We start from the raw sequence: 20827 nt of genomic DNA, 5'->3' as shown, positions 1-20827 counted from the left end.
TCTGAAAAATCCCATAGGATTCTCCTTGCTTCCAGGTTAGCTCCTATTTCTCCTCTCTAAAGCAGAGCATGTTACTAAACTTATAAGGTAAATAGCACTTTGGAATTTTCCCCTGCCCAGTCCTTGCAAGTTACTTTTATTTGTTTTCCTTTTTACCCTCTTTCCATGAAAATTGACTATTAGATGCACAGAAGGGAATTTCCTGAGGTCCACCTACAGCTTTCATTACTAAAAACATAGGGAAGGAGATTAGAACTCTACTCTGTACTGTGAGGCCCCTTTAGAAGTTGACTGGAATTGTGGGGCCTCTCCCCAGAAAAGTGCACATACTACACAACTTTTTGAATACAGGTTTTGGAAGGTTTAATGATCGCTTGGAGTTTAAGAATGTCTGTCATCATTCATACTTCAATTTTGTGTTTTTGTTTTTGTTCTAGTATGGTGCCTAGTACTGTGCTAAATTGTGTAGTCCCAATAAAATGTTGGGTCTTTCTTGCTTATGCTTTCCAAATTAAATATTGATGAATCGACTTCTGCTGAAGCATTAAGAAGTTTTTCTTATAAATCAGAAGCATTGAAATAAACTGTATTGATGCCTTTTCATTATAAAAACATACAATTGTGAATAATGCTGCTAAGAGCATAGGTGTATAAATGTCTGTTTAAGTGCCTGCTTTCACCTATTTTGGGTATATATAAAGAAGTAGAATGCTAGATATATGATAATTCTACATTTAATTTTTTTGAGGAAACAACATATTGTTTTCCACAGTGGCTACATCATTTTACATTTCCACCAACAATGCACAAGTGTTCCAATTTCTCTACATTCTCACCAACAGTTTTTGTTTTCTTTAAAATTTTATTTTATTTTATTTTATTTTATTTTATTTTAGAATAGACATCCTAATGGCTTTGAAGTGCTATCCCGTTATGGTTTTGATTTGCACTTCTGTAATGACTAGTAATGGTTAGCATCTTTTCATGTGCTTATTGGCTATTTGTATCTCTTTTTTTGAGAAATGTATATTCAGGTCCTTTGTCCATTTTAAAATTAGCTTGTTTTTTTCTTTAAACATTTTTAAAAAAATCCTTACCCGAGGATATGTTTTTACTGATTTTAGAGAGAAGAAGGGAGAGAGAGAGAAACATCGATGTGAGAGAGAAGCATTGATCCGCTGCCTCCCATATGCACCTCAATCAGGGATGGAACCCAAAACCTAGGTATGTGCCTGTGCCGGGCCAGCACAGCCAAGGGTTTGGTGAGCCTGGTGGTGGGGGTGGGGGTGCGGCGAAGGATTAAAGAAAAGACAGACAAGAGAATATAGCTGTGTCTCGAATCTCCTGTGCCTGGCTGAGGCCACAGAAAGAGATGGCAGGCTGAGCCTTTATTTTATAGCCAGAGGTAAACAAGGTAGTGGTCACCATAGTTACAATGTTCTATGAGTTTCACTTGTTTTAGCAGCACTTGCTGCACCTCCCACAGCCCATTAGCTACCCAGATAGGATCTAGGGGGCATCATAAGGTCAAGCTTAATTATGCTAAGAGGGCTGTGCCCTCTAAGCTGGGACTTATTTGTGGCTTTGCCAACAGGTCAGTCCGAGGCTTAACCCTGTAACTGCTCTCTACATGTGCCTTACCGGGAATTGAACCCGTAACCTTTTGGTGTACAGGACAACGCTCCAATCAACTGAGTCACCTAGCCAGGGCAGTTTTTTCTTTTGGTTGTTAATTTGTAGAAATTCTTTATATTTTTTATATATGAATTCCTTGTCAGATATATAATTTCTAAATATTTTCTCCAATTCTGTGGGTTGCCATTTTACTCTGTTGATAGTGTCCTTTGAAATTTTGATGAAGTCCAACTTATCCATTTTTTCTTTTGTTGTCTGTACTTTTGGGTCATGTCCAAGAAAGCTTGCCAAATCTAATGTCACGAGGCTTTTTCTCATGACATGTTTTCTTCTAACTTTTGAATGGCACTTTTTTCATCTTCAGGTTTACTGATTAAAAAGGTCAAAATAATGGTATGTATGTCCCCTTCAGGGCACCCTTGACATGTGTACTGGATCTGGCCTTTTCTAGGTATTGCTGAAGAGGCAGGGCTCTGGTGATTGCATGCATCAAACCGAAGGACCAAAGCATTTTGAACGTAAATCTTAGGGCCTTTTGTGCTTCTCAGCTGGGCTCACTTGCTGCTGAGTGATCAGAGTTGATTGTTTATTGCCATGAGTGGTGTTTATTTTTTTAGTTACTTTTGGGCCTGGAGTTGTTCTGAAAGTTGAAGGTTCTTAATACACGATGTGACAGCTGAGGTTTTTAATGTTCATGTCCTAGCTTTCCAGGAAATAACAGAAGAACTCTGAGGTCTCCTTTCTGTGTTTTTCTGGAATCTTCACTATCACTTCCAATGATATGCCTGGTCTTCGTAGATATAACAATCCTCTTTGTTTTCAGACTGAGAATTGATGAAAAATTATCCTTTAAACTTTATAGTTCAGTTAAAACAGGTTGATTATTCAAAAGAAACTTTACTCAAAAAATTTAAGGGAAGAGAAGAAAGGGGAAAAAAAGTCAGACACATAATGCAGTAATACTTTGGCCGGGCCTTGTTAGGTAGCTGGAGGGTGGCTTGTGGAGTTAGACAACATCACCCCCTAGAGGGCATTACTATGCTGTGCACCAACTTGCTCACCAATTGTCGGGTACCTTTTGATATAATGTTCCAAAGCTGTGAAGTAGACCAGCCATATCCACGATGTATATGGAGCCCTGTTCGAAAGAATTTGCCCCGGATAGTCTGAGATCCAGACGTACACAGGCGGGCCTTTTTAAAGAGAGCTTGAGCTTCCTGGATGGGGCTGGACTGGAGAGCCAATACGGTTCCTGAGATAGCATTGCCAAGAGAAAGAAAAGTATCAGCCTGAACATCAGGGTTTTCAATCCAGATGGAGCAGGGATTGTAGGAACAGTGTGACACTGTGCCTTGGCCTACTCTTTATCCAGCCTCCCCCAAGGAACACGTGTGTATGAAGGAGGGGAAGTAAGTAAGATGATGAACTATTTGCTCAGGATTATACCAGAAGACAATGGCAGTCTGAGAAATGAAAGTCCTGCATCCTGGACTCTAGCAAACTGGAATGGTTGGTCATCATACAAGAAAGTCACTAGGTGCCAAGAGTTATGCTGTGGAGCTCCCTCCTAAAGAGTTGACCAGCAGGATAACTAGTTTCCCAATGGTGGCCACAGGATGTTAGCAACACGGTGGAACTTACTGCTGGCAGAACTGCAAAACAGCAAAGACACACACACACACACACACACACACACACACACACACACACAGATTAAAAACAGAGAGCATGGCTGGTGTGGCTCGGTTGGTTGGAGAGTGGTCCCATATACTGAAGGGTCTTGGGTTCAATTCCTGGCTAGGACATATAACTTAGGTTTCCTGGTGGGTGTGGGAGGCAATTGGTCAATGTTTCTCACATTGATCTCTCTCTCTCTAAAAATAAATGAACATGTCCTCAGGTGAGGATAATAATAATAATAATAATAATAATAATAAAGAACCAGCGCCCTAGCTGGTTTGATTCAGTGGATAGAGCGTCAGTCTGCGGACTGAAGGGTCTCAGGTTCGAGTCCAGTCAAGGGCACAAACAATGGTTGTGAGCTTGATCGCCAGTAGCGGGTGTATAGGAGGCAGCCAGTTGATTATTCTCTCTCACATTGATGTTTCTTTCTCTCTCTCTCCCTCTCCCTTCCACTCTCTGAAATCCATAAAAATATATAAAAAAGAAAAAATGATAAAAATATATATACAGCACCAAAAAAATTAAGATACCTAGGAATAAACTTAACTAACTATGGAGGTAAAAGACCTATACGTGGAAAACTACAGGACACTGAAAAAAGAGATAGAGGAAGACATAGACAGATGGAAGAACATACCATGTTCATGGATTGGTAGAATCAACATCATTAAAATGTCCATACTACCCAAAGCAATCTATAGATTCAATGTACTCCCCATTAAAATACCAATGGCATATTTCACAGGCCTAGAAAGAACTCTCCAAAAATTCATCTGGAATAAAAAAAGACCCTGAATAGTCACAGCAATCCTGAGAAAGAAGAACAAAGTAGGTGGGATCTATACCAGATTTCAAGCTGTATTACAAAGCCACTATTCTCAAAACAGCCTGGTATTGGCAAAGAACAGACATGTAGACAAATGAAATACAATAGAGAACCCAGATTTTGACTCAAACCACTATGCTCAATATTTAACAAAGGAGGCATGAACATACAATGGAGTCAAGACAGTCTCTTCAATAAATGGTGTTGGGAAAATTAAACCGATACATGCAAAAAAATGAAACCAGACCACCAACTTATACCATACACAAAAACAAACTCAAAATGGATAAAGGACTTAAACATAAGAGGGGAAACCATAAAAATACTAGAGGAATCCACAGGCAGCAAAATCTCAGACATATGCCGAAGCAATTTCTTCACAGATACCGCTCCTAGGGCAATGGAAACTAGGGAGAAAATAAACAAATGGGACTATATAAAAATAAAAAGCTTTTGCATAGCAAAAGAAACCATTAACAAAACAACAAGAAAGCCCACTGTATGGGAGAACATATTTGCAAATGTTATCACTGATACAGGTTTAATCTCCAACATTTACAGGGAACTCATACAACTTAATAAAAGGAAGATAAATGATCCAATAAAAAAATGGGCAACGAACCTAAATAGAAACTTTTCGAAAGAAGACAGAAGGAAGGCCAAGAGACGTATGAAAACATGCTCAAAGTCACTAATCATCCAAGAGATGCAAATCAAAATGAAAATGCGGTACCATCTCACACCTCTCAGAATGGCTATCATCAACAATTCAACAAATGACAAGTGCTGGTGAGGATGCGGAGAAAAAGGAACACTCGTGCACTGCTGGTGGGAATGCAGACTGGTGCAGCCACTGTGGAGAACAGTATGGAGTTTCCTTAAAAAACTAAAAATGGAACTCCTATTTGACCCAGTAATCCCACGTCTAGGATATATCCCAAGAAACTAGAAACACCAATCAGAAAGAATATATGCACCCCTATGTTCATAGCAGCACAATTCACCATAGCTAAGATTTGGAAACAGCCTAAATGCCCATTAGCAGATGAGTGGATTAGAAAACTGTGGTACATTTACACAATGGAATACTACGCTGCTATAAAAAGGAAGGAATTCTTACCCTTTGCAGCAGCATGGATGGATCTGGAGAGCATTATGTTAAGTGAAATAAGCCAGGCAATGAAAGTAAAATACCACATGATCTCACTCATTTATGGAAAATAAAGAACGTTATAACCTGATGAACAAAAAGATAAAGAGGCAGTAAAGCACCGAACAGACTGTCAAATTACATCAGGAAGGCTGGGGAGTGTTGGGGAGGGGGGAAAGAGATCAACCAAAGGACTTGTATGCATGCATATATGCACAACCAATGGACACAAGACACTGAGGGGGTGGGATGAGGACATGTGACAGGGGTTAGGGGAGGATGGGGGAAGGTCAATGGGGAAAAAAAAAGGGAGATATATGTACTACTATATGTAATACTTTAAACAATAAAAAATTAAATAAAATGACAACAGCCAATATATATACAAATCAATGTTGTTCTTAAAAAAATAAAAATAAAAGAACCAGCTATAGAGACAACATATATTACCTAAAGGGGAATACAAATTATATGGACTTCACTAGAGCTAATATGGAATCCAGAAGATAATGGCATAAAATCTTCAAAGAGTTGAGAGAAAATATTTGCAACCTAGCACTGTCTTCCCAGAGAAATTATCTTTCAAGTACATAGGTGAAGTAAATATATTTGAGATTAATAAAAATGGAGATAATTGGTCACCCAAAGACTTTTACTAATGAGACTTCTAAAGTTATACTGTCCAGTGCAGTAGCCACTAACCATATATGATACAATTAAAATTACAAGGAAATATTCAGTCACATTTGCCACATTTCAAGTACTCAATAATCACATGTGATTAGTGGCTAGTACATTGGACGTACAGATATAGACTGTTCCCACCACTTTCAACAGCATTTTGAATAGCATTGATACCATAAAAGAGATATCATAAGTAGAAGAAAATTCCAGAACAATGGTCTGAGATGCTAAGTGGAAGGTCTAATAAAGAAAATTGTAAATGTGTGAGTAAATCTAAATAAATATTGATGATATAAAGTAATATCAAAGTCTAAATTGGGGAGTTAAAAAAAAGTGCTAAATTACTTACACAGTATGTCAGAAAGGAAATGAGTAGAATTAAAACATTCTAAGATATTTTTAGTATTCAGATAAAGACTGGACCAAATGCCGAAACTGGTTTGGCTTAGTGGGTAGAGTGTTGGCCTGCGGACTGAAGGGTCCCAGGTTCGATTCTGGTCAGGGGCATGTACCTTGGTTTCGGGCACATCCCCAGTAGGAAGTGTGCAGGAGGCAGCTGATCGATCTTTCTCTCTCATCAATGTTTCTAACTCTCTATCCCTCTCCCTTCCTCTATGTAAAAAATCAATATAATATATTTTTAAAAAAGAATGTCCTTTAAAAAAAAAAAAAGACTGGACCAAACAGTAAAATTCAAGAATACACTATTTACAAGGGACACATCTACAATGTAAGGACTCAGAAAAGCTGGAAATAAAAAGATGGAAAAAGGTGCATGAGGCAAATGCTTTCCAAGACAAATCTGCTGGTAAGCTTTACTAGAAATTGAAATGGTCACTTTATAATGATGAAGCTTTACTTCACGAGGAAGTTAAAATATTTCTCATTCTCTGCACCTAAAAATGAAGCTTCAAAACATATGAAGTGAAAATTGACAAGGCTAGAAGAAACAATGGACAAATCCACCACCATAGCAAGAAATTTTAAATATATTTCTCTCAGTATTTGATAGATCAAACAGATAAATGAAAAGGGATGCAGAAGACAGATATCGTAATTATCCATATTGATCTAATGGATATATATCGAACACTGCACCCAATAACTGGATAACACACATTATTCCCAAACTAGAGGCCCAGTGCATGATTGAATCATGCACGTGTAGGGTCCCCTACACGCTTTCGCTTTCGATCACGGGGAGCTGGGTGCCTGTCCGCTGATGCACCAGGCGCCGGAGGCTTCTGAAAGGCCTCGTGCCTGAGTGGACAGGCACCCAGCTCCCACGCTTTCACTTTTGATTGCGGGGAGCTGGGTCCCTGTCCGCTGGTGCACCAGGCCTTTCAGAAGCCTCCGGCGTGGCAGAGGCTTCTGAAAGGCCTGCTGCCTGAGCGGACAGGCACCCAGCTCCCACACTTTTGCTTTCGATTGCAGGGGAGCTGAGTGCCTGTCCGCTCAGGCACTCAGCTCCCCCGCTTTTGATGGTCTGCTCGGCGGGATGTCAGCTCGCTGCCCCAGAGGCCCCTTCAGACGCTGCCCCCCCCTCGCTGCCCCAGAGGCCCCTACAGACGCTGAGCTCGTGCCGCGGCTGGCGACGCAGCTCAGCGTCCCGCCGGCCCAATCAGCTACCCCGGCCACCCTGAGTCCCGCTCCCCCGCGCCTCCTGGCCAATCATGGGCATAGTGAAGGTACGGTCAATTTGCATATTTGTCTATTATTAGGTAGGATGCCTGTGCGATGTTTATAAACATTAAATATACAAAACACAAATCTTAACTGATTTCAAGAAACTGGTATATAGACGCTTTCCATGAAAATTATGGTCCATAGAGCAGCAGCAGCAGCACTTGAAAGCCTGTTAGAAATGTAGAGGCCTAGGCCCCACTCCAGACCTTCTGAGCCAGAATCTGCAATTTGACAAGATGTCCAGGGGATTCATGTGCACATTAAGTTTGACATGCATTAGCACAAATCATGTTTTCTAACCATAGTGTGATTAAGTTGGAAATCAATAACAAAAATAATTAAGAAAACTCCATATTTAAAAAATATTTTTTATTGATTTCAGAGAGAAAGGGAGAGGGAGAGAGAGATAAAATCATAATGATGAGTGAGAATCATTGATCAGCTGTCTCCTGCACACCACACACTGGGGATTGAGGCCACAACCCAGGCATGTGCCCTGATTGGGAATCAAACCGTGACCTGGTTCAACCACTGAGACACGCTGGCTGGGCAGAAAACTCCATATTCTTTGAAATTAAAAACATACTCTTCAAATTTTGAAAATTTAAATTACAGTTGACGCAATATTATATTAACTGCAGTTGTACAACATAGTAATTAGACATTTATATAATTTATTAAATGGTCACTCTGATAAGTCTACTTTGGCATCCTTACCTGTAAACTTGGAATAATGTTAATATCCACCATATAGAATTGTTGGGAGGATTAGATGAGCTAACAAATGTAATGGACTTTGCATATGGAAAGTATTCAGTAAACGATGGCTATTTATGATCAAAATAACTTTTCTATGCCCAAACCAAGGAAAAGCCTAAACTAACAACCTTTATTACAACTGTAAAAGCCACCACATATTTATTTTACTGCAGGCCCATTAATTCTCAAACAAGCAGGGTTCTTGTTCCACAAGGACAGATGGAATAATAGCTCATCAACTCATTAACTTCAATGTAGGTCAATGATGGAAATTACAGTTGCATGTTAGTTGATACATGTTCTTTCTTTTCTTTGCAACTTTCATCTTTTTAAAATCATTTTAAAATTTTATTTTACTTTCATATTTCTTTTCATGTAATTTAGTTTTTTAATAAAGACATTTCACTAAGTCTAGAATGTAATTTTATTTATAGACTAGAGGCCCGGTGAACGAATTCATGCACCAATGGGGTCCTTCAGCTTGGGCTGCGGGATAGGGCCGAAACCGGCTCTCTGAAATCCCCCGAGGGGTCCCGGATTGCGAGAGGTGTCCTGGATTGCGAGAGGGCATAGGCCAGGCCGAGAGACCCCACTGGCACTGGTGCACAATCGGGGCTGGGGAGGGACCAGGAGGTTGGCCAGCCGGGGAGGGATCGTGGGAGGGCTCCAGGCATGTCTGGCCCTTCTCATTCAGTCCAGATCAGCCAGACCCCAGCAGCAAGCTAACCTACCGGTTGGAGCATCTACCCCCTGGTGGTCAGTGCATGTCAAAGCGAGCAGTTGAGCAGCCTTAGCATATTATTAGCATATTATACTTTGATTGGTTGAACGGATGACTGCACGACCAGACACTTAGCATATTAGGCTTTTATTATTTAGGATTTTTAAAAATATATATTTTTATTGATTTCAGAGAGGAAAGGAGAGGAAGAGAGAGATAGAAACATCAATGATGAGAGGGAATCATTGATTGGTTGCCTCCTTGTGACTGAGCCCACAACCCAGGCATATGTCCTTGACCAGAATCGAACCTGGGACCCTTGAGTCCCCAGCCGATGCTCTATCCACTGAGCCAAACTGGTTAGGGCTATTATTTAGGATTTTTATAAGGCTATTTTATAGAAATAATTTTACAAATTAGAAAAAAATCTGACAATGTGTCCAAATTTTAATCAGGAATATATGGATAAGGTAGGTACACTATGCATAGTCTGCTGGTTTGCACAAATCCTAGGGCAGTGATGGGCAACCTTTTGAGCTTGGTGTGTCAAACTTCGCCAAAAAACTGAGCATAACTCAGGTAGTGTGTCACTTTGAGGAAAAAACATTATTTCGCAAATGTTTCACCCTCAGGAGCAGCAAATGTTTCATCCTCAGCATGCGGCCGCCTCCGTGGCCGCGTGTCATCAGAAATGGCTACGCGTGTCAGTGCTGACACGCGTGCCATAGGTTCGCCATCACTGTCCTAGGGTCACTGAGAGGCCTGAGTAAGGGCTCCCAATAGAGGGCAGTAAGGGCCCCCTGAAGGGCTGACAAATCCAAGCCCTTTCTTTAGGACTTCTTTTCAGCTTTTTTACTAAGAACATGCTGATCCAGGATTGCTAAAATGAGGCATGGTAAACTAAAATGTGCTCATTATCAAAGTGTCCTCAAGATTCAAATCTGACATTCTACTAAGATCCTGCAGCCTCTGGGAAAGTTGCAAACTCTTTCCTGCAGGAGACATGGGGACTGTTGGAATTCTTTCAGTTTCCAGGGTTTTTGTTATTAATGCATCAACAGCATTGAGGTGCTTTTCATGCTTTTTAGTAATAAACGGTTAGCTATGTTCCATTATCCATCATCTATTCATTGTCACATGGATTGTTTGATTCCTTCTTTAGGGTGTTCTGATCTATACTTTCATCAAAGTAGTTTTGCTTTGTCCTTAGGTCTCTATTTCTTGTGTACAAATTCCCTCAAAACCTGCTTGTGCAGTGACATTACCTTGAGAGTACAAGCTAGTTAAGTAACTTGTAATAAAAATATTACTTATTTAAAGTTTTTAGGCATTGTTTTATAATTAAAAAACACACCTATAAACGCATATTCTCTTACATAGTATCTAGTAAGTGAATCTATATGTAATTCTAGCAATGTTTGTTGCAACTTTTTGTCCCTTATCAATTCTATATTATCACCTGTTCTTTTTTGAGTGAGGTAGTATGCATGGATTAGTAAAATAGATTCTGTGATCAAAACTGTTTGAAAGGTACTGTTCTAAATGCTTTGCGTGGATTATAAGAGCTTACCCTCACAATACTTAAACATTAAACAACAGGAACAAAAGAACCAATGTGGACTCTCCCTCCAGTTTCTCACCTCGCTCATCCAAAGACCTGGCTATCCAGATAGCTTCTATAAGTTTAGTGCCTGTTATGCTTCATCCCAACCTCCCTTATGGACACACCAGTATTGCATATCTCATCCTTGTCTCACTCATTTTTATTTTATTTTTTGTCATTCATTTCTGGGCTGACACAAATGTCACTTTCTCGGAGCGGTTTTCCTGGAGCATGCTGTTAATCTATGTGTAATTTTCTGTTCTATTACCCTTTTTTATTGTCTTCAGAACAATTAAAGTACATGAAATCATCTTATTTAGTTTACTTTAGAAAATCAGTCTCCTCCTATCTGTCTTATGCATTGACATTTCCCCAGCACTTAGAAAAGAAAATGTCTAAGTATAAGTAAGCACTTAGTAAAGACTGGATACATCAATGACTGAATGAATGCTTCACTCATTTATTTAATCCATGTTGCTGTTCTGGGGGCCAGATGACTGGACTGTCCACACAAGCAGAAGCTCTCATTTAAGCCTGATAGTGTGTTGCACGTCCAGGAGCTCCACCTGCCAGCTGACCAATAGGGGTTAACAGCTACCCCAGACCAGAAAGTGAAGCACGGCTGTTGTTCTTCATTGCACTCTCCCAGCCTCTCCTCCATCCTCATGCAAAATAGTTCAAGGCTCTGGGAACTACTGTCTTAGGTATAATGTCTGAATCGCCAAATTCTATTAAGGAGCCCTGAGCTAGTCTGACTGGGAGAACTTTGTATAGTTGGAGATGGTGGAAGCTGTGTGTGAGCTGAAGCTGTGGTGATGTTAACATCAAGAAAGCATGAAAACCTGACAGGTGAGTGGGGAGCTGAGGTCCGTGAGCAACTTGTGAGTCATCGGTGGTGGAGGAGGATGACAGGGGCAAACACTGGTGAAAGTTGAATGAATGGGTCCAGGAATCAGAGTGGGGGAGATGGCAGTGGGGAGCAGTGGCATGAGAAAATAAGCAGCAGGGAAGTGGTGGGCAGAGAGAATTTTGTGGTGGGGTTAGTTATTTTTTGTTGTTTAACAGCTTTATTGAGATATAATTTAAATATAATTCATCTATTTAAAGCACACACTTTAATGGTTTCTAGTATATTAATACAGAGTTATGCAAACATCACCACAGTCTAATTTTAGAACATTTTTTATCATCATCCCCCCACCAAATCTTGTACCCATTAGCAGACTTCCTCCCTCACCTGCCCCTTTCCCCACCAAGTCCTATGCAACCACTAATCTACTTTTTAAAAAAAATTACGTTTACTTAGCGTATGTACACATAAAAGAGAAATTGCCCTCTGATCCCACTCAGCAGAAAACATGCACAAACCCAAGGTATACTCAAGGGAAAGGGCCCCGGCCCCAAGTTAGTGGTTGGGATGGTGCAATCTTGTGACTCAAACCTCAGTCAGGAGAGGGCTGGACTGAAGCGCGGGGCAGGCTGAAGCGCCCGCTGCTGGCTCTAAAATAAGCGTGCACCAGAGCCCAAGGTCTATTTGATGCCCCCTGCCGTATCCTCTCCTCCTCAGGAGCAGGGTTGCCTCAGCCTTCCACGCACAGTTCAGTCTCTCCATTCTTATCACTGAAGGTCAAGGTGATGGTGGCAAAGTGCCCTTTTGGACAAGATTTGAGCCTCCATATCATCGCAGTATGTTTCTCAGGGACCAGATCAGTGAATTCCCCAGTGACATTGCCATCTTCCAGTGAAACTTCCCACCTTTGTCTGCTTCTAGCGTCGCAGGAGCGTGGGTAAAGGCCTGAACCAGCTCTTGGGCGGTAAGCACTGTGGAGAGCTCCCCTGGGGATGTCAGGAAGGTGTCTCTAAGGGTGGATGATCTTACAAGTGGGGATTCTGACACCAACAGGTCTGGTCTGGGTTTTTGAAGGAGCGGATTTAGCCTTGTGCGCCTCAGTTTTGGGTACTGGCTGACCAGTGGGGCCTACTGACTCTCCATTCAGCGCAGGCAAGATCATGCCTTGCGTGAGCTCTGTTTTGAGGGTGCTGAAGTAAATTCCCATTGCTTCTCTGAGAAGTTTCACCCCTTCTTCTTTCATTAAGGCCACAAGATTTGTGTCAGGCTCGTCTTTGGCAAGGCTCACACTAATCTCTACTTCATCCATGCTGTTTTCATCAGACAAATTGGGGATCTGCACTCCAGACTTATGTCCCTTCTACTGCACTCCAGACTTAGAGGTACCCGTCCAGTTTAGCGTGATACTCCACTCATAAAAGAAGATAAGTTTGCCTTTGCGATTGTTAATGGACGTCTCTCCATCAAGTCTGTTCACTTCTGTCACCTCACACTTGCCTTCCTCATTTTGCACCCGCACTGCCAGGAACAGTGTTTTCAGCTTATCTGTGGACCCATTTGAAGCATCTCTCTCTCCCCAGTGCCAGTTGTTGACGTTGGTGGCATCTGCCCGCTCCTCCACGATCCAGCGTGGGTCACCCTCACCCCACTTGGCCATCCGCTTTCTAATCACTACGTCACCAGGTCCCAAGCAGCCCCAGCAACCACCCCAGTACCGCGTGGTGCTGAGCAGCCCCAGCAATCACCTCAGTACTGCCTGGCCGAGCGCCCGGGCAGTGCCTAGAAACTACTAGAAGCGGCTGCAGAACCTTCTGGCTTGCTTTTCCCTCCACCCCTGCACCCGCCACTAATCTACTTTTTGTACCTATAGATTAGCATATTCTGAACATTTGGTGTAAGTGGGATTATACAATATGTAGTCTTTTGTGACCAGATTTTTTTTTTCATGTTTTCAAGGTTCATCCATGTTGCAGCATGTATCAATGCTTCATTTCTTTTAATGGCCAAATAATATCCCATTGTATGGATAGATCACATTTTATTTCCATTCATCAGTTAATAGATATTTGGTTTGTTTCCACTTCTTTTTTCTTTTTAGCTATTATGAATAATGCTGCTATGAACATTTGAGTACAAATTTTTGTGTGAGCATATGTCTTTATTTCTTTTGGATTTATATGTGGGAATGGCATTGCTAGGTTATATAGTAACTCTATGTTCAACACTTGAGGAGCTGCCAAACTGTTTTTTAAAGTATCTGTACCATTTTCCATTCCATGCTATTTCTTTTTTTAAAAATTTAATATATTTTTGTTGATTTCAGAGAGGAAGGGAGAGGGAGAGAAAGATAGAAACATCAATGATGAGAGAGAATCATTGATTGGCTGCCTCCTGCATGCTCCCCACTAGGGATCGAGCCCACAACCCGGGGCATGTGCCTATGACCGAAATCGAACATGGGACCCTTCAGTCACAAGGCTGATGCTCTATCCATTGAGCAAAACTGGCTGTAGGTGTGTGTGTGTGGTATTTCTTGTTTCTGAGAAAGTAGCAGTGATTCTCTTTAAGCCCAGGGAGGGCTGGAGCAGGGACTGCGTGTGCAGAAGAGCGGGGTCTGAGGTGGTCATTGAGGCTGAAGGTTCTCTGGTACATTAGATCTCAGCTCCTAGGAATTCCAGAGGACGATGACTGTGATGATTGTGGAGGCCAAGAAGAGCAGGTAGAGGCGAAAGAGGAAGGTGTCCATCATGTGGCTGAACTGTACCCACAGGTCAGTTAGCTGGGTCTTTGTCATTCTTGAGCCCCCAGTTAGCTCTGCCTCTCTGGGCTCCAGATTCTTCCCTACCAACTCCCTGGGCTGTGTCAGGCCTGCGGAGAGGTCAGAGACTTAGCCATGAAGTGGGATGGAAATATGATTAGAGAAATGAGCGGTTGCGAAAGTTCAGAGAGTGTGGGCAGTGTGACTTCTCTTACCAGGCAGGTGGGTTGGGGAGAGTCCTGGGCCCACATTCTCCTTCCAGAGTGCAGTGGGGCAGAGTATCTTTGGGCTGGTGCAGTAGTGGAGCAGAGAGTGGAGCCAACCGGGCATGGGTGGGGGCTGGGTGTTGGCCAGGTGCAGCAAGTAGGTGATAAAGATGGTCTCCAGCAAGCTGACCACCATCAGTGACAGGCACAGGGCAAAGTAGACACCTAGGGTGGGGGTGAGAGCACGCCAGAGTGAGGCAGGTCCAGAAGGACCTCTCCCTCCCTCCTTTTCTCTGTCTCACACAGAGAGCCTTTTCTAGGATGATTTCTTCCTCCTTTTTGCCTTATCTGCTCAGCAGGTCTAGCCAGGTCACCTGCCTACCCTGTCTCCTTTTTTTCTTCTTCTCATTACCCAATAGTTGGGTGAGGGATGCATACTGATGAGGGGGGTGCCACTGGCAGGGAGTAGTTTATTCATCATGAGCAGGAAGACATTGTAGCCCAGCAGAAGGGTTATCTTGAATGGAGCACGATTCTCGCTTTCTGCTGGCAGGAAGAAGCTGAGGGCATCAATGACCATCAGAAAGCTACTGGGCACCAGAAGGTTTATGACATAGCGTCTGGATCTGCGCCTGATGGCCACCTGGTGGGGAGGAGAGAGCAGAGAGCCAGGTGAAGCTAGGAGACCTAAGGATGGCTCCAGCCCCTTCCTTTATTGGTGTCCTCCTCACAACAAGGGCTACTTCTGGGGCTGAATGACGAGGAGCAGCTTATATATGACTAACAAGACTCCCCCATGCCCACCAAAGAAAACCAAGGCCAGAGCTGACAGGTTAAGAAAAAGGGACTGCTTTGGGGGACTCAGGAGAGAGGAAGAATGAAAGTTATGGTGCCCAGGGCCTTTCTGGTCTTGGGGCAAGAAGCAAGAGATCCCATGATGGAGGTCTGGGGGATGGATATCCCTTCCTAAATCTCTGGGCTTACATAGAACATGATCTGGTCAAAGAGACTAGAGCCCACAGACATCTTTGGGTTGGCCTTGTTGATGCCCAGGAGCTCCCACTGCCCGTGTGTGCTGACAATGTCACGCGAGGTATCCGCTATCTCCCACACTTCCTTTTCCATGCCCAGCAACATGTTTTCCACTGCAAGGGAGACAAACGTTCATTCAACATACTTTCAGTCCCGACTTGGGCAGGGCTCCGAGATGAATTAGAAAACTGTTTTAGCTACCTCTTTCAGACTGCCCTATAACATCACTTCCTTGCTGCTCAATTGCCTGTTTTTGATTCTGGGCTTTCTCAGGAAGTCTTGTCCCAGCCTAAGTTCCCCACCCCACCATCCAGATCCTCCCCAACTAGCAAATACTCAACTGTCCCTTTTTATGCATAAAAATGACTTTGCTTATGTGTACTTTTTTGTTGCCCCACTGGTTGATCTCATTTTACCTCAAACCAGAACCTCTACTGCCACTCACCTGTGTAGAGGAAAGAGCTAAAAGTGAACGTGCAGTTCTGCTGGTCAAAGGGGAAGTAGAAGATGTCCAGTCTACAGATGCTGGTCACCCGCATTGGTTTGCTATATACAATGTGACCGTCACTAGTCACATATGCAGAGAGGCCTTCCATGGTCTGATCCATATCCATGCTAGGTAGCAGGAGGGGAGGGAGGGAAATGCTCTGGGTTACACACCAGTTTAAGTTTCTCTCTTAAGGTAGGGCTTCCCAACGTTGCTTATTATGGCCACTCTGCCATCTTTTGTGCCCACCACTTTCCAATTTCTAGGGGAGAAATTAGCAAGCTGTGATTGTGCTCCTCTCCAAAACCCATTTTTAGTGGCCCCACAGAATGGGTTTGCCCTGCACTACCCTGGTCTTCTCCTTGCAGAAGGGTTTTCCCTCCCTGATACCCACGATTCCACAATGAAGATGTCTGGGAGCCACAGGTTCTCAGTTGTCACGGTGAGTTGATTGATATGACCACATTCTTCTGGGTCCCAGCTGATGAATGGGTTATTCCAGGTCTAGAGCACAAGACACAGAGGGATGGTATGGCTGGAACCTGGAGCTAGTTATGTCAGCATCTCCTGCCCTTCCACTCCCTTAAAAATATATACATATGTATGTATATTTTCTAAATGTATGTACTAAGGATATATGAAAAAATTCAACCATTCCAGAAAGTTATAATATAAAAAGAAGTCTTCTCCCTCCTCAACACTCCAACTCAGTCCATGTACCCAACTCAGTTCCATTATTAACAGTTTCTTGTGTATCATTCTAGAAAAAAAATAATACATATTCCAGCATTATTTTTATTTATGCAGATAGAATCATACTATGCACGTTGTTATGCATGCTGCTTTTCTGAGCTCATTTTGAACTCTGATTTGTCTTCTTATCCTCACGATAATGCCTCCCCTTCTCTAATTAACAAAGTCTTACTGGATTTCACTTTCCACTAAGGGAAATCTTAAGCTGGGTGTTAGATACATTTGGGCCCTGAAACTTCCACGGAGGCTTCCAACTGTATTGTCCTTCTTCCTGTATTTTCCATCTGTCTTTGATTGGCAGCCCAGAAAACTATTTTTCATCAGCATTGGCCCCGTTCTGGTTGGATGTGTCTATGCCTTTGGGCACTGTCAATTGCAACAAATGTGATTTTTGCAACAAAGCCAGAAAAAAAGGGAAGGAGAAAGAGAGAAGAAAGCAGAAGTTACATACCAAATCTAACCACAGAAATGATGTCAGCAGCTGAAGTTGTGCATCCTGACCAAACAAACAAATAAAAAAACACACATTAATTTTAGGATGATTAATGATACAAAATCAGGTCCTAGTCTATCTCCTCCCTTTGTTTCCTAAGTGGTCCTATGTGACAGTTCAGCTTCTCATTCACAAGTTCCAAATGAAAGGTAGGTCAGAAAAATGTAGGCTGAAGGAAAAGTATAGGGGGAAAACAGCATGGGGACTCACTGGAAATATGTTTTTTATAGAATCTTATCTAATAAAAGAGTAATATGCAGATTGACCATCACTCCAACACACAAGATGGCTGCCCCCATGTGGTCAAAGATCCTGCCCCCATGTGGACACAAGATGGCCACCACAGGATGGCCAGAAGGAGAGGGCAGTTGGGAGGGACCAGGCCTGCAAGGGAGGGGACTTGGGGGCGATCAAGCCTGCAGGGGAAGACAGTTAGGGGTGACCAGGCCGGCAGAAGAGGGAAGTTGGGGGCAACCGGGCCTGCAGGGTAGGGCAGTTGGGGGGACTCAGGCCTGCAGGGGAGAGCAGTTGGGGGTGACCAGGCCTGCAGGGGAGGGCAGTTAGGGGCAAACAGGCTGGCAGGGGAGCAGTTAGGCATCAATCAGGCTGGCAGGGGAGTGGTTAGGGGGTGATCAGGCTGGGAGGCAGAAGTGGTTAGGGGCAATCAGGAAGGCAGGCAGGCAAGCAGTTGGGAGCCAGCAGTCCTGGATTGTGAGAGGGATGTCCGACTGCCCGTTTAGGCCCGATCCCAATGGGACAGTTGGACATCCCTCTAGGGGTCCCAGATTGGAGAGGGTGCAGGTTGGGCTGAGGGACACCCCCCCGCCCCCGTGCATGAATTTCATGCACCGGGCCTCTAGTATCCCCATAAGGGCAGGACTCAAGGACAAGTGTTCCCTGCAGAAATGTCACTGCAGCATTCCCCTTCGTGTATCTCCATCCCATAGGATGAACATCTAATTTGTACAACATCCATTCAGGGGACTCATTGCTCACCACTGGACCAGTGCAACATTGGGTTAACAGGGTTAAGACACTTTGTTCCCTATTAGCAGCCTATGGAAAAAAATGTTGTCAGAACTTACCACTTCCAGGATGGCAGACAGAGTGAAGGAGATGTTGACCTGAGTAGGGATGCTATAATTGATGACTGGACGGAAGTTCTTCTGTTTAAATACAGTTCGGAAGGCAAGAGGGTCCACCCCATGCTGATCAAAACCTGAGCAATTGATGGTGAAAGTGTTCGCCCTTCCTGTAGAGAGCAGAGACCTTGTGAGATGGGGATAGGGCTTTTGTGTTTCCTAAGTGAGAGGAATGCCCGGGCTAGGGTCTGAGAGCCTCTCTGCAGAGATAAACATGTAGACATGGGGTGAGGCATGTGAGCCCCTCCTTCTCAAAGGCCACGTTCTTCCTGCCGGGGCTGGGAGGATAGGCTGGTTTGGTAGGCAAATGGCAGAAACTGATGTGGTAAGCTGACCTTTAAGGGCTCGGAGCTCAGACCTTTCTTTTTGCTCCTGTATAAAAAGTCTACCCAAATTTGTATGCAAACAGACTCTCCGGGGAGTCTTATTCCTTTCATAGTTGCAATCTTTAGATGCACTTAAAGTTTTGGCTCTTGTTTGGCCATACTTTTTTCTCTCTAGCTCTCTTATGATTCTTCCTCATAGTCACTGGCCAAAATTTCCCTAACATCTTCTCAATTTTCCCTTCCCACTTTCATGTTTCCCCACTTACTTGAAAGGAAAAGTTTGGAGAGACTTAAACATGAGCATGATGTGACATATGCGGAGGCTTAAGGACGTTTTATTCAATGTGAATTTATTGACTGCCCGCTGTGTGCTGTGCTCTGTGCCCTGCTCAAATTCAGCGACTTCCTCTAAGATCTGTGGGTGCCATTTTCATCATCACCATCTTGAGAAGATATCTTTGATCATTCACCATGTGGTTTGTGAAGCTATACAATAAACTGTAAAAGCCTTTCTGCCCACCTCACCTGCACCCCAATCCTAGATGGCTCCATGGTTATTCCTGTACTATTGCTCAGCAAGTTCTTTCCCATGCCCCTGTCGCTATCTCACCAGACCAGTTCACTCATAAGGCACATATCCAGACTAAGGAGAAAGAGGGAAGCAAAAGTTCTCCTCTTCCCTCCATATACCTCTTCTACAAGACCTTCCCATGTTAATAGGACCAAGCTACCCTGCTCATACCTACTATATTATATCTTGGTAGAAAGGAGAAGTTGGACAGTATAAAGGGGTGGAATTGGATAGGTGATAAAATGGTAGGACAGACAGTTTGGTTGCTAGCTACCTATACAGGCAAATGAGAGAGGGGCTGTGTTTACCGATCAGTGAAATGCGTTTTTCATCTATCCCCAAAGAAAACCAAAACATACATACTACAAAGAAAGGAAATGTTTAACTCAATTATTTTAGATGCACTCTACTAGTTCTGGAGAATGAGCGAGTTTCTGGATTTTTCCCAGAAAACATTCCCATCTTTCCCTATTCTTGCCCATCTTACCTTGAAGCAGAAGGCTGGCAGTGAGGCAAAGTAGGAGTCCCCCCCTACCGGACCACCCCCTTTCCATCCTCCTCTTCTGAACTCTTCTGTGGGGACTCACCAGGAGCCCCCAAACCCTTGAGCTTAAAGGAGCTCAGACCACACCTCGGTTCCTGGTTTTGAATACTGCTCATGACAGGTGACCACTCCCTGGTGAGAGGCTGTGGCCAGAGAGGTCACGATAGAGTGTCCTGCTTTGCCCCTGTTCAGGTATGTCTTCTGGGCTCCAGGAAGGGAAGAAGTTAGGCTAAGGTTTAGCAACCTTGTCTAGATGAGTGGTTTTACATCTGAGTTCCAAGTATTTTTTAAGGAAAATGGGTGACTTGAGAGATGGGGCAGGTGAGGCCATTGATAAAGGCCTCATGAGGTCCTTCTGGAAGTTACTGTGCCTCAGAGAACGTGCATGGAACCTTGAGAGAGGGATAGTTATGCAGGGACCTGCTAATTTCGGAAGGCAAGAACCTGAAATTATTGTGTTGATGGGTAAAGTGAAGTTAATGAAACTCTTTGTTGCAGAGTAACAAAGCTCTAGAAATGCATCCTTTGTCCAATTGTGGACATTAGTGATTATTGTCAATATTGAGGTAAGTAGCTTGATTGAGAAATTAAGATCCTTTTTTTGTTATATAAACCTGACTGACAGATCTCTGTCTCCACAGTTAGCACCATAGTTTGGGTCTGCATCATCCCTTGTTTGCACTATTAGAATAGCTTATTCATCAGGTGTCTTCCAGATAGTTAGTCCACCCCCTCCCAGTCTAATTCTTCATTTTGCCATTCTCCTAAAACAGAACTATCCTGCTTACCCTTCCTTATCTAATGTTTCCAAAAGCCTACAGCCCTGAGGCTACCAGGGAATGTGTGGAAATAAAAAATCATTTGATGAGCTTTTTGAAAATACTTGCACTCATATCTTCCCACACCTATAGAGGTGTG

General features: G+C 43.2%; 1 protein-coding gene and 1 pseudogene across 1 annotated transcript; both read right to left on the bottom strand.

The window, feature by feature from the left end:
• Positions 1-12189: 12189 nt before the first annotated feature.
• On the bottom strand, positions 12190-13254 carry LOC103300638 (activator of 90 kDa heat shock protein ATPase homolog 1-like; annotated as a pseudogene).
• A 950-nt stretch (positions 13255-14204) lies between these two features.
• LOC103300637 (5-hydroxytryptamine receptor 3C-like) lies at positions 14205-19919 on the bottom strand. The gene is made up of 9 exons (XM_008157510.3): positions 19853-19919; positions 18412-18578; positions 17285-17329; positions 16475-16584; positions 16039-16208; positions 15546-15706; positions 15000-15204; positions 14571-14786; positions 14205-14465 (listed from the first exon to the last, which is right to left on the bottom strand). The coding sequence occupies exons 1-9, from the start codon at positions 19917-19919 to the stop codon at positions 14263-14265; spliced, it is 1344 nt and encodes a 447-aa protein (XP_008155732.2). The 3' UTR covers positions 14205-14262.
• Positions 19920-20827: the final 908 nt, after the last annotated feature.

Source organism: Eptesicus fuscus, chromosome 3 (genome assembly GCF_027574615.1).
Source record: "Eptesicus fuscus isolate TK198812 chromosome 3, DD_ASM_mEF_20220401, whole genome shotgun sequence".
Lineage (NCBI taxonomy): Eukaryota > Metazoa > Chordata > Mammalia > Chiroptera > Vespertilionidae > Eptesicus > Eptesicus fuscus.
Note: the sequence above shows the minus strand (reverse complement) of the source record. Positions and strands in the feature narration are given on the sequence as shown.